The sequence below is a fragment of the Alligator sinensis genome, unplaced genomic scaffold (genome assembly GCF_000455745.1).
Source record: "Alligator sinensis unplaced genomic scaffold, ASM45574v1 scaffold20_2, whole genome shotgun sequence".
In the NCBI taxonomy this organism is placed as follows: domain Eukaryota; kingdom Metazoa; phylum Chordata; order Crocodylia; family Alligatoridae; genus Alligator; species Alligator sinensis.
In genome coordinates, this window is record NW_005842012.1 from 2,194,873 (window position 1) to 2,209,099 (window position 14,227).

The following is a 14,227-nucleotide window of genomic DNA, read 5'->3' on the forward strand; positions in this document are numbered from 1 at the left end:
CACAGCAAGTGTAATGTAAAGAAAGAAATTAAGACTAAACAGGGAACAAATCTGTCAAAATATAGGGACACCAGACATGCTAGTGAGAGCATGACTTAAAAAAATAGTACTGCGGCTGAACGTGCAGCCTAACACAAGTAAGGATTTTTTTCCTATGTGAATTCAGTGGAAGTTTGCTTGTGTAGGAATGCAGAGTCTATCAGTATACTATTAGATTTATAGTGTTGCATTTCGATATTTTAACATTTTATAATAATATTATCAATATTTAATTGTCTCCCTTTGTTTTCTTTCTATTCCATTCCTTTCCTGTACTTTTATGTCTTCCAGTATCCTTCTATCCCATTTCCTTCAGCACAATTTTTTTCTAACTGGAAATTTTCAGATTTTTTTTTCTCCAAGACCCTTTCAGCTGTCTTCAAACACATGCTGACTTTCATGTTCCAGGTTATACTCCCTCCCCACTTTATCTCTCTTGCCTCTTCTATTCCCTTCTTTTTTTTTTCTTATGCTCTAGCCTGACACCTTCCGATATGTCTTTTTGTCAGTCTCAGTTCTTCCTCTCTCTCTGTTGCTTCCCTCAGTTTCTTACCTTACCGTTCAGTATCCCTGGTTGTACTATTCTATGACATCCTTTCTCTTTCGTTCCCTTTCCAAAATCATCTTTATTTTTGCCATTGTCTCAAGAGACCCTTCATTTCTTTTGCCTTTGCTACTTGGGGTTTTTCTCTCCCATTCCTACTAGGCTGAAGAGGCCATTAGCTCTTCCTTTTTCCAACTTCTCCTTTTCATGGAGGGATACCATATACAAGCTCAAATTTTTAACTTACCAAGAGGATGTGCATGTGTATGTATGTATGGCTGTGTATTTCTTCATCCCTCCCAAGGGTTAAGAGCTTTGAAAATGGTTCCTGCACCCAGCTCTCTTGCCATGGGAGTGGTATTTTGATAACCTCATAATTGCTGTTTTATGGTTGCAGGGCAGCCCAGTGTCTGCAGGCCTTTGTGTTCAGCTGCTTGTGGCACTCATCTTCCTCCTCAGACAGGAATCGAACACTGCCAGAAATTTAGAAATAAAGCAGATTGACTCTTAGTATGGAGCTATTCATGTCATGTAGAACTATCAGGCTGAGTTCTTAAGAAAGGAAACAGGATTATAGCTCAGGGATTATTTTGTGCCTAACAGTGGGGCAGGACCCAAATTCTGATAGACTTTAGTTTACCACTGGTCTTCTGTTCATATTATTTACATCTTGCATAGCTTTTGGCAAATGAGGTTTATTCTGCATGAGACAGATATGTTACAGTCAGAAAGAACATTTACATGATGTTCTCCAGGTCACTGTCAGAACCAAGCAGTTGTATGCCTATGGCACAGTGGAACATTCCTTTGGTTTGTTCCTTAGTGGAATCTCCCGCCATAGTGGAAGATCCCGCTGTCAATCTGAATGTTATGGCACAGTGGAAAATTCCGCTATGTCAGAACCCAGTAATTATATGCCACAGTAATGGAAAGTTACAGCTTAGAAAAAGTTCCCGCCAACTTTATGCAAACACGCACACCACCATTGGCCGGTTCCAAATTATTCATATTTGGCGACTAGCGATTGGCTCGCTAGTCATATAAAAGTTAAAGCAGTTTCCGCCCACGTTGGAGAACTCCGCACATTTCTCGGAATTTGGAGAACTCCGCATACACCTTGGAGTTGGAGAACTCCGCACATTTCTCGGAGTTTGGAGCACACTGTATACACCTCGGAGTGAACCTGGCGGACTGATCACCCACCAGCGACTCCCTGTCACACGACCCTCCTGACGTACCCCGACCCCGGTACCGCAGTAAGCCGATTACAGAAACTTCGTCCCGGTTCTCTCGCGTGTTTAAGAGAGTCTTTGTAACTCGTTTGTAACTGCAATTAAGCCAGTCAACTCTGCCTGCGCCCATACAGCAGTGGCGTAAGTAAACAATCTATTTGTTACCAATACGCATCCGTGCCTAATTCCGCTCTATCGGTCAAAAGTACCCACCTGCCATTTCGGGCTACTGGCCACAGCCTGGCCTACCACTTGACCGCCACAGTCACAAGCTCCTGGAAGTCTGTTTTAGGATGGACATAAGGAAAAACTTCTTTACTGTCTAAGCCCTCAAGGCCTGGAACAGACCACCCCCAGAGGTGGTGCAAGTACCTACTCTGGACACTTTCAAAAAAACACTTGGATGCCTATCTTGCTGCGATTATTTGACCCTGGCTGACTTGCTGCCCCTTGGGCAGGAGGCTGGACCTTCCAGCCCTAATGTCTATGAAATCTATACACACTAGAAAAGTGAAACTTCATATTGCACAGAATTGTGACTGAACAAATTTGTGGTTTCATTCCCACCCCCGAAAAACAAAACAAAACAAAATTACTGCATAAGAAACAGCATTTATTCCATGCAACCTCTTGAATTTTCTCAGGTGTTTGATGTAGCTACCTAGCCTGGCATGAAATTAAGCACATATTTGCTCAGAAACTGCATTCCTTTTTGAAAATATCTGGGATGTTTTTGAGTGATAAGGTGACCATTTAAAAAATGTTATTATTGTTGGTGGGGGTGTTACAATTATTGCTGTTGTTGTTATTATTATTATTATTATTATTTAATTCCAATCTATTTTGACTCTTTCAATGAACACTGCTAGTCTACTCACAATCTTATCCTAGCAGGGCTAGGCTGATGCACTGGGAGTTGCCATAATAATGGGGATTGCCATTCAGTCTTAGACATCTCCAGAAAAAAGCCTGGATTAGAACGGTTAGTTGTACAAAGTGAAACTGCCAATTTAATTCATATGTAGGCCGTTGATTAGTCAGCCTGGCCCATAATACATCTAGGTTAAAATTATATTGGTGTCTTTAAAAATGATCTGATTATTTCTTCTCTCCACAGCTTTATCGACTGTTTCCTGCCATCCAGTCCCTCCAAATATTTCCCCACGCTTTGAGCTATTTATGTTTACTTTTTCAAAAGATGGCTGTTCTCCAATAATTAGCTTTTGGATCACATCTTGTTTCTTAGCAGATAACCAAGTTATTCATATCTTCAGTGATTAGTGTCATGTATTTCTGACTTTGAACACTGCATAACATTAGAAGACTTAATATAAGAAAATATTGAATGACAAAAAACTCAAGTAGCACAAAGTTAAGGTTACCTGATAACATCTAATCCCATTCTAGGGTGCTGAGTTCAGCAAAACTCGCACCTTTGAAAACTAGGAAATGAAGAGCTAAGGTGTATTATTTTTAGATCTCTGAAAAAAATGAGAGGATTGTGAGTTAGGGATGGTACACATCTGTTAAACCTCAACTTGTCCCTAACCTGAATCTGGCAATAGGCAATGGGCATTATTTTGCAAGTATTTTTGGCTGTGTTGTTTTGTGTGATATAGAAGTGGATGTATGGACTGGTAGAAGGCTGACATTAAACAGGTTGGGAGTCTTGTGATTGTGATATGAAGGAGCTGTGTTTCTTCGGAGTAGGCATGTGAAACTTCCAGCCTGCTGTGTGCGTGTGCATGTCTACACATACCCATGAAAAAGAGAGAAAGAGACCAAAAGAAAGAGGTATGTGAGAGACCCTTGAGAGAGAAAGAGAGAGAGAGATACAGTAGACTTCATTTAAAAATTGCATTGTCTAAGTTATCAGGAATGAATAGTAGGGTCTCCTTGCCAGGTGTACTGTCAGCAGTTAGCTGGGAGACAATGTGGTCTGGGGGTTTAGATAACATCATGTACCCATGGCTGAAGTGTCTTTCTGGGGCTGATGTAGTTGTAAAAATTAGCCAATGTTGTATTCTGTGGAGTATGTTAAATGTTTGAGTGGCCAGCAGGAGTAGGCAGCTCTTGCTCAGTACAGGTCACAGGCAGAGTGAGCATATACCTCAGAGTGAGAGTCACCTTAATAACTGCTTTCGGACATTTGAGGTTAAAATGCCTTAGTTCTTCATGATCTAGTGTTCTGTAGTTTGAAAATGCTAAACTTGATGTTCTAGAAGAGCATGAGAAACTGGCAAACAACTTTAATTTCGTATTAACAAGGTTTTGTCATTGCATTTCCCAAGGTTTGGAACAGAGAACTGTGTGTTACTTGTAGAATAAATGTGGCATTTGCAGCTAGATAGATTTGTAATTAGAAGGCTAGGGACAGGCAAAAGATCAGTGAGGTAAAGTGCTCCTCCTCCCCTGAATACTGTCTTATAGTGAAATGTGCATTATGGGCCTCACTATTTCCTCTCAGCTGGGCTTGCCACTTGCCTTCCTCCAGTACATAGGGTATGGTCTACGTCGTAGGATCATCTGATCCTCTCCCTGTCTTTCCATGACATGCTAAAAGAGTTTGTTGCAGGGAATCAGAGATAATGGGAAAGCAGAGATAAAGCTCAGGTCCTGGCAGACATGGGTGAGAAGAATGTGGAGCTGAGAGTGAACCCACCATTAATCCCCTCCCTTCCTGGATTGTGGCTCTTTCCTCCTTGCCTCCCTAAAAAACCAGAACTGGGACACAGTCCCTTCATTTTTTCCTTTTCCTTTTTCTTTTCTTTTTTTAATTCCTGTGACAGGCCTGATCCTGAATGACAGTAGTCAGGTGTCAGTTCAGTTCATTAGCTGCTGCCCAGCTCCTCAAGTTCATGCAGAAACTGGTAGGCTAAAAGCCTTGCAGCTACTCTGGTCACATGTGTTGTATCGTGTAATCAGTTTGGTTATCAGCTCAGATTAATCCCACAGAGAAAGAGTTCAACTTTTTCCATTGATAACATTTTCATTTGCATCCTTGAAAAGCAGCAGTAGGTAACATGCCAAACTAACATGGATGTGATTGTTTTGGTCCTGACAGGAGCTTTGGCTTGGCTGACATATCTGGGCAAATGAAATTGGTTCATTATGTTAAATTTAAGAAAAGTTGTTTGAGGTTGTTTAAGTTTGCTTTCCCAGAGATGTGTGTGTTGGGAATCACTTGCTCAAACGACCACGTTCTGAATACTAACACTACCCTGTGCATTCATGAAGTGTGCACAATTTCAGGGAAATCTGCATGAGTGCCTGGATTCGAAACAGAAATTATTCTTCACCTTATTTTTGGCACTTTACTGTACCTAAAGCGGTAGCTTAGAAAACAAGGTTCCACCTGCTGTGAAATACACATATACTCCTATCCTTATTTATTTGCTCTCTCTGTTTGCATTTTGTTTAAAAAAAACCCCAAATGAGTAAGTCAAAACCAGGCTAGCTTTTTAGCATTACCATGGTATAACAGGGGTCAAGGGCCCCAATTACTTTAAGAGGAAAAGAACAGCAGGCTGGGACTGGAGTGGGTTACTGGCAGCTGCAAGACTTTAAGCAGCCAATGGAGATAAAGACAGGAGTCACAAAGCTGCAAAAAATTGTCTGGGGCAAATCAAATTGCCTTGCAATAAGCTACAGGGGCAGGTCTGCAGACAGGTTGCTAAATAGTAGTGCAAGGGCAGCTGAGCAGACTGCAGCAGATGGGAACAAGCTGATAAGCCACCATTTGGCTGCTTCCCTGTGTGTCTGCGCCTTCCCCCCCTGTGTGCCTGGCAACTCCCTGGTGGGCTGCCAAAATGGCTGTGAAAACCACTGGCTCTCACTAGGGAGCCAACATTTTATTTCAGTGAATTCATCCCCCAGCCCCCTCCCCCAGCAATTCTAAAGATTCTCTGTAAAAACACAAATTCCATGTTTTTCCACATTTTTCCATGACAAACTGATTTCTAGGATCCCTGCTAAGTGTCCTAAGTGGAAACCCCTATGGAGGGATGATCTCCTGTGTACCAAGGCTGCTGGAGAAGGCAACATTCACAAATGCAGCTACCCAAGAGAGCTGGAGGGAGCCAGCTGTTAGAGGACAGTGTCCCACTTGTACAGTCCTTTTACCATGGAGGCATGGCAAGCCAGGCAGCAGGGTGGCATCCCTGGATGCCAGAGTGGGAGAATACAGAACAAGAGCGGCCTTGGGGGGGGAAGGTGTGCTAGCAGGGGGACTCATTATATGTGGAAAACTTTAAAAACACCTTCTTATTTAGATACATACCAAAAGCAAGTAAGAGCTTTTTTAGTTAATTGTGACTCTTCAGTGGAATGCAGCAGGTTTGCATTTTTAGTTGGAAGGAATAATACCTGCTGTCACGGATTTATTACACTGTTGGCTTTTGTGTTGCTCTAAAAAGCTAGGTTGGTCTGAATGTGATCAATGAACAAGCTTAATTAAGCTTAAGTTCCTGGAAAAATGAAGATAAATGGACCATCAAGAGATGCTGAAATTAGTCTTTCAATTTTTAAGCGCCATGCAAATGGAACAAGTTCCATATCTAGGCAAAAGAAATAAAAAAGCAGTTGAGATTTGCCACTTCCAGATTTTGTACATTCAGGGATGATTAAAGAAAACACAGTCATAAGGGCAAGAGAAACAAGTAGTTTGATCTGTAACTTGGCCAGTGGAATGTGAGAAATTTATCCCCTACCACCACGAAAAAAGAAGCAATTTGATAGTTTAACCAAGAAAATGAGCAAAATAAAACTCGGCTATGGATTTCAAAGGTAAAAAAGAAAGGATTTAGTTCACACAGTCTAGCTAGCACTCTTTAGTCTGCACTTCTAAACAGAATTTAAAATGAAAGATCTCAGCATGTTAAATGACACACATCTGCCACAAAAATGTATTCTCTAATCAAAGTAAATGCTGGAGTCTGGAGACCTTTTTCTGTGTTTTATTATAAAGAATAGGAAACTGCATCTGATTTTTTTCTCAAACCAGATAAATAAACAGCAAATAACATGCTTTGGTTTTATTTATTTATATTTTAATGTGTTTTGTCTTTTGCAGTAGGATCTACAAAATAGTATTCCTAACTTGAAGACCTGGAACAAATACAAATCTTAACACGGTGGAAGACAGATCATAGTTTTTGCACACCCGTGAAGACAATGTTGAAAACCGCTGGAAACAGAGACAAAAAACGCACTCTGAAGAAACTGCTGAGTAAAGAACAGCTGAGTAATTTAATCAGCACAACACAACAAATTAACCCCTTGGGCATGAATTTTGTTTTTTAAATATACAAATATGTGAAACAAAGACCTTCTTACTTGAAGAACACTGAGCTACAATAGTTATAAAGAGCCTTGTGGAGCCCCTTGTTTATTCTTTCATGCTGCCAACAAAATCCATGCAGCTTTTTTTCTCTTAAATGGAAGAAAGCTGTTAAAGAACACAGAGCTTGGCTGGTCAAATACCATCATTCCTTTAAAAAAAAATCTGTTGCTTTGCCTATTTCCAATAACAGCATGTTTTTAATATGACACAAACACAAACAAAAAATATCATGGGCATGACATGGCTTCTTCTGAAGCCAATAAGAATATTACTTTTGACTTCAGTGGGCATAGAGAACTGAATGTGTAGAAATTAGTTTCCAAAGTAGATTCCCTGCCTTCCCCATAATAAGAGTAGATCAGCAGAGATTTTAAACAGAAAGCCTTGTAGCTGTCAGCTTTGCTTACAGCTGAACCTTTTTCTCCCAAGTTCTCCTTGTTGTTAAGGCACCTTCAATTTCAATAGTTGAAATATTCACCTCTCTGGGTTCCCTTTTCCTGGGAAGTGATATGTATAGCACCTTTCTAGAGTTGAATAGTACAACCTTTTGTGATTTTTGCAGTCATTTGCATTGAATAGCATCAAAGTTGCATGTAGAAAATTAAATGGCCATTGATGTAAATATAAACATGCTATTTACAATTAATAATTATTCCTTTATTCTTTATAAGACTGCAACGAGCGATTTTTATAGTAGTAGCCAAAGCACAGTGTAGAACTGACATGCCTCAATTATTCACAAAAATGAAATAATACAGTGAAGAAATGAACCTCTAATAAAATTCAAAATAATTAACACTAAATTGTGCACATGCAAAGATAATGTAAAATGAACCCATCTGCTTAAACTATGCATTTATACCATTTCTATACATCCTAATAGTCTCCTTTCCTGTGTATGTTCCAATGAAACATTATACACAAAGCAATATATTTTACCATCATATAGCTCACATTCTTTAAACTTTCCTCCAATTTTTCAATGTGTCATTCAGGCTACTTTAAAGTAGGAAAAAGCTGCAACAGGGAAAAAAAACACATGGTTATTTTTGTTATCACACTATGAATCCTAGCTCAGGGATTATGCCAATTATCTGGATTACTTACACTTACTTGCCCTAACAATACAGAGCAAATGAAGATTTTCTGCATATTATCCTTATTATTCTTCATGTACTGTGACCCTGTAGATTTATCAAGAACAGGTTTTATATTTTAGAAGGGGTTCATGAAAAATAATTCTAGTGCAAGCGATTTAATGCTGGGAGTAAGAGAAATGCATCCATCTAAATTCAGTTCACTTAAGAAAGACAATGATTAGAGTGGTCATCTCAGATATTTTAAGACACGCATTAATGAAGCCATGTCTATAATACTTTTGTATAGATGTAATGATATTGCAGTGTTGAAACAAATTCTTCTCAATGGATTATGGCAGATTTATTTCTGTTCTTCAAAATCCATTATTATTTCTGTATAATCCTGTATATTTTTGCATCCTTATACGAAGGAAAAGACATCAGCTGGCTGGTGCTAGATTCATTCATAATAACCAGAACATGAAGATCACTTGTTAGCCTTTCCTGGAAAAATCATTACAGCTATCTCCTTGTGAGCTGAGCTGTCCCAATGTCTTCAGCACAGGAAGCGACTTGTGTAGAGCTAGGCAGGCAGTGAAGAGATAGTGGAGCAATTTTGAGGTAGCTCCAACTTGCTGTGTTCAAGAAGCCCCTTGTCTTCTTCTTCTTCTGAAGGCTACACAAGAAGTTCTTCAGTTTTATTGTTTCATTTACTCCTGGGTATGTTTAAAAGTCTAAAGGCCGAATCATCATTGTTGTGGAACGTAAGGAATAGCTGGGGCCTTTGAAGTAGTGCCATTTTATCCCATTAAGTTTTCCATGGTTATGTCCCGCGGTATAGAACATTCCATTCAGATTGGAAGGGCCACAAGCATCAAACCACCAGCCTGAAACAATTAACAACAAACAATAAAAAACTAAGAACATTCTCAGTTTTACAAATGAACCTGGCAGTGTTTGACAGTCAACAGCTCATAAATACTGATAGTATGGCAAAGGCTTTGTTTTATGTTGCCCTCTCCTCCCCACCAACTAACTACTGAGTTATTTGGTGTTCAGCCGCAGATATTACCATCAGGGGTAGTTTTTTAAAAGTGTTTATATGCCAATTAGTGGAAGATAGGTGCCTACATGCCTTTATAAACATACCCATGAGTACACATAATATCTGATGCAACAAAGTAACAGTGAATAAAAGTAAATTAATATGTATGTTTATATACATCATCATGCATTCTATCAGTCATTCTTAATTATGTGAAGGATTTTACAAATTATGTTAAAAAAAATAACATAAGTTATTGAAATTTTCAGTGAGGATTTTCAGGTTGTTTTTCATGAGAATTTTCGCATCAAATTTTCAGTGAGAATTTTCCTGTTAAATGTGTGGTATGTTTTTCAAGCTATGTTAATTGTGTTCAAGCTGTTGGCTGTTGACCATCAAATGAATCATATGACTGGTCTTCTTCTCTGACTGGGCAAATAATGTTTATCTATTATATGAACTGACTGAATGTGGGCTGTGTTAACATTATCGCATATTCATATTTCCAATAATTCACAGAGCCAATTGTGCAGGAAACTTATGAACCACTTCCTAAAGAATTTATAATCTAGTTTAAATCAGACCAAGCAAGTGGATTTTATAAACAGATGGAATGAGCTAAGAAGGCGGAACAGGGATAGCATTGGTTGTAAAGAGTAACCCATGCATATGTGGATAGTTTTGAGGGTTTTTCCTCTTTCTTAACAACCTCAGGTGTTTAAAAAATCATGAGGCAGGCCTTCCCAAATACTATGAATTCTATTTATTTTGTAGATAAGTCAGATTGACAAATGCATGTTACAAATATAAAGCTAGGAACTTCCTTTCTACTTTTTTCTTTTAAATTAAGATAAGATTCTCATGAATGCCAGAGCTGGGACTTTACAAAAAAAACCAAATATCACAAAACTTGGCAACACTGAAATTACAGGGATTAAAGGATATATACTAACAAAGAAGATCAAATAGTTGATACCCTGACTATAAGGAAGTCAGTGGGAATTTTGCCATTGACTTAGACGGGAACAGAATTTTTCCCAGAAGGCTCTGCTAGGCTGAAGGGTCTACCAAGGCTTATGGTGTACAGCTGTAATTGCTAAAAAAAAAGAAATAAATCCTCCCTTTCAGCTGCAGAATGCCAATGCCCCCACTCCATAAAAAGTTAGCATTGCTAGCTGATTAACACATTGATGACATGTATGGTTGGGAGAAGGACTGCTGTTTTGTCAAATCCAACTTAAGAGCTGTGTGAATCCCTCAGGAAATGGAGTCTGAACATCTTGCTCCTTCCACAGCGTGTAACTGCACAGGCTGCTGGCTTTAGCGCCCTGCATGTTCCTAAAATTGAAGGATAGCATTTGCCTCAGGACAAATAAGGCTTATAAAGGTCCACTGCTGGTCTGAGAAGAAGCTTTGTTTTCAGTGGTCAAACAGAAAGCACCAGGTAGTGGGTATGCTTGCCTTTCTAGAAGTGTAGTCTCTGCCTCATTTTTCCATTTTGACTTAGAAGCATCGCTACATGTACAGAAACATCTATAAACGTGTTGCAAGCATCATCAGTAGAGACGTATTGTGGCCAAATCATGATTATAAGCCATGCGCATATTTAGTTAGCTCAGTAGCACGCATTTTCTTTGACTCTGTGGAAGAATTCCATATCCTACAAACTGAGATGCAGCTGTTCAGTTTTACACGTTCACTGCTCCCAAGCTAACCTGTGAAATTCACAACTGAGATCCACTTTGTGCAGTGAGCACCACAGAGGTGATTCCCTTGGTATCAGCAGATTCTGTTCTTAGTGCTGTATCTGCCTATAAGAAAGAGACCTTTGTTTGGGGGTATTGTAAACCACTTGACTCAACAGTGACAGTGATTTGTACACAGATGCAAATTTATCCTGTCCCTTGCATTCAGGTCGAAATAATTAATTTTTTTAGCTTTGTAAAGTAATTTCTTAGATTTTGGGTGATGCTTGGGGTTTGTTTTTTTTCTTTCTTTTTTTTTTTAGAAGTAACACTTCATAATGAAATCTTGGGGGAAGAATTTATGCCAGATTCATTCTGGCAAACTCCTATTTTGATATACTTGACCTCTCTTTGATTACAAAGTTATACCTAAGGGGCTAATAACCAAAGAAAAAGAAAGCTGTCCAGCTGATGTTCTATGGTAACCAGAGCATAATCTGTAGAAACTTAAAATAAAGCTAAACAGAAAAATCTAATCCTCATTTTTCAAAGCAGGAACACAGATGCAGCTGGGCTCTGTTTACAGTGACAAAATATAGCCATGGAAAGCTGTAGTAGTTACCATTCCATTTTAAAGGAATAGCAATAGCATAAATGTTTGGCCTTATCTCTGGGAACCTTGTATTTGGTGGTGTTCTACAAAATATACCCAATGGAAACTGAATTCTGAAATGGTATCAGGCAATAAAAGCACCAGGAGCATTTTTTACTTGATAGGGGGAGGGAAGTACTGAACAGATAGAGTTTTCCTTTAAGACCAATGTTTCTTTTGTAAAAAGTTTTAAAGTGCCACTAGCAAGCATCTGCTCTTCATAATCCAGCTACTAGTAATCATATGTGTTTTTTGCTTTTTAAAGATACATTTCCAATTATTACTCTAACATATTGTTTTTCCTTCTCACCTTTGGGGGATGGGGGTTAAGTTTTTCTCCATTCTTGCTTACAGATCTCTAAATGTCCCTCGGTGAAATGTAGGTCTCCAAAAGAGCTTTGAGGGAGGACATAGGAACTGCTGTTCTCAGTTCTACCAATGGTCCATCTCATCTAATATACTGTCTGTAACAGTGATCAGTGCAGTATACTTTGGAGGAATCCTGCAGTAATGGGATACCCTTACCCCTGGAAAGGTTTCCTCCTACAGTTAATGTTTGGCTTATCCCTGGAAGCTAGAGGGATTTAATCCTTTCCAAAGATCTTGTTTATTGTTTAATGCACTATAACAACTCTGGATATTCTTGTTATCCACATAAATATCAAGCCTTGCTTTAAATCATATTAGCTCTTGGCTTCCATGGTAGCTTTTGGCAATGAGTTTCATACGCTGTTCAAGTGGAGAAAATATTTCTTTTCATAACTTTTAAATTTGCTGCCTTCCAATTTCAGTAAATGCCTCCTTATTTTGCTATTCTGAAACAGACTGAACAGTACTGCCCAAGTTACCCTTTTGATTTCTTTCTATACCAGTATCATGTCCCCACTTATCGGTCTCCTATGAAAGGCAAAGTGTTCTAGTTTTTTTCTTCTCTCAGCATTTGAGAACTTTTGCCTAATACCTAAATTGTTTTTATCAGTCATCTCTTACTGTCTCCTCTTTCGACATGGAGGTACCATCAATCCTACTGAGCTGTAATATTGGCTTATATAGTGACATTATAATATTTCCATGTATCCTCTATCTCATTCCTTATACATCCTAAAATTCTATTTAATTTTTGATGGCTGATCAACACTGAGCATAAGTTTTCATTAACCTCATTACCCTAATCTTTTAGGTCAGTATTTGAAGTGAATCATAAAGAGGAGAGGCCATAAGAAAAGGTGACAGACTCTGTGGATGTGGGGGGAGAGCAGTGGATGGTAATATATTATGACTTTAGCAAGGATTTTGACACTGCTTCCCACAACATTCTTATTAAGTCAAGAAAATACAGACCAGATGAAAGTACTGTAAGGTAGATATGTAACTGGTTGGGTCACTGTTCTCAAGGAATAGTCATCATTGGCTCAATGTCCAATTTGGAGGAGACATTAAATGAAGTTCACTGGGGGGTGGTCTATCCTGGGTCTGGTTACTGTTTAACATCTTAATTCATGATTTAGGCTGGGGGAAGGTGGGGGGTGGCAGCCATTTTAGCATGCCACAAAGTAGCCCAGCACCCTCCCTGAGTTCCAGTCTAGTCCTCTTCCTATGCCTGATCTGCTGCTCTGATTTCTGTTTCTGAGTTTATCTTCTGCTATGATGCCTGTGGGGGCTGGGGGCCAAAGGCTGTGATGCGATGAGCAGGCACAAGGGAGGGTAAGTTCGGAGGGAAAAAGGTGGTAGGGGGCAAGCTGCCCGCCTTCCCCACTGCTTATCCCCCTACTACCTATCCCCCACTGCCTCACCCCCTTCCTGCCTCCCCCACTGCCTGCACCCCTGCCACATTACCCCTTGCCTGTTCTTTCCCCGCTGCAGTGATAGTGATGAATGTAAGATGATCTTCCAATATTTAGATTCTATACATGGAAATTTATAGCACATTTATATATTTTCCATGGACAGAATCGAATTATTCGAGGGTCATCTTAAATTCAGGGTCATCTTGTATTTGGATCCATGCAGTAAATTTATTTTGAATACTTCAACTGAGTACATTCTTTTACTGAATATATCAAGTCTCTTCTACTGATTTTTCCAATGATTTAGCTTCTGTGTGGGCCTTCATTACATGATCTCTAACTAGCCTTGCAAAATGCCACCTAAAATGTAACAGTTCCCAGCTGAACATAGGGCTGACTATTTTATTAGAAGATAGTGGTTGTCTAATGTGTGGGGCTTTTCTGCAGTGAAACCCACAGTTTATCTATGTTTAAAATTTACCTTTATGAAAACAAAACAAAAAAACTTTTACTTATTCTGACACAGAATCCAAACTGTGTAAGTGCCCAAAATTGCCATAATTACCCAAGTACACATTTGTGTGTGAAGGTGGAATGTGATTTAGAGCTTTATGTGTTTTTAGCAATTGCACTAGCTGTAACACCTACTTTTCCCTTAGAATTTTCTTATGACCTGATCCTGCATATCTCATGAACTCAGATGAGATCACTCTGTTCAGTGATGGTGAAGTCTCCTCTGAGGTGCTTTGTTCAGTTTTGGACTCTGCAAAGAGGTGAATAAATTGGGAAGAGCCCAGAGGACAGCAATAAAAATGAAGAGCGG

The 14,227-nt window shown here is 39.2% G+C and overlaps 1 protein-coding gene across 5 annotated transcripts in view; it reads right to left on the reverse strand.

Moving 5' to 3' along the window:
* Positions 1-6,848: 6,848 nt before the first annotated feature.
* The window catches only part of ANGPT1 (angiopoietin 1), a 274,023-nt gene continuing 266,644 nt past the window's right edge, over positions 6,849-14,227 (reverse strand). For all 5 annotated transcript variants that reach the window (XM_025202019.1, XM_006021942.3, XM_025202021.1 and 2 more), the window contains one exon: positions 6,849-9,122. In XM_025202019.1, the coding sequence (XP_025057804.1) occupies positions 8,962-9,122 (161 nt within the window). In that variant the 3' untranslated portion in view covers positions 6,849-8,961. The remainder of the gene's footprint in view (positions 9,123-14,227) is intronic.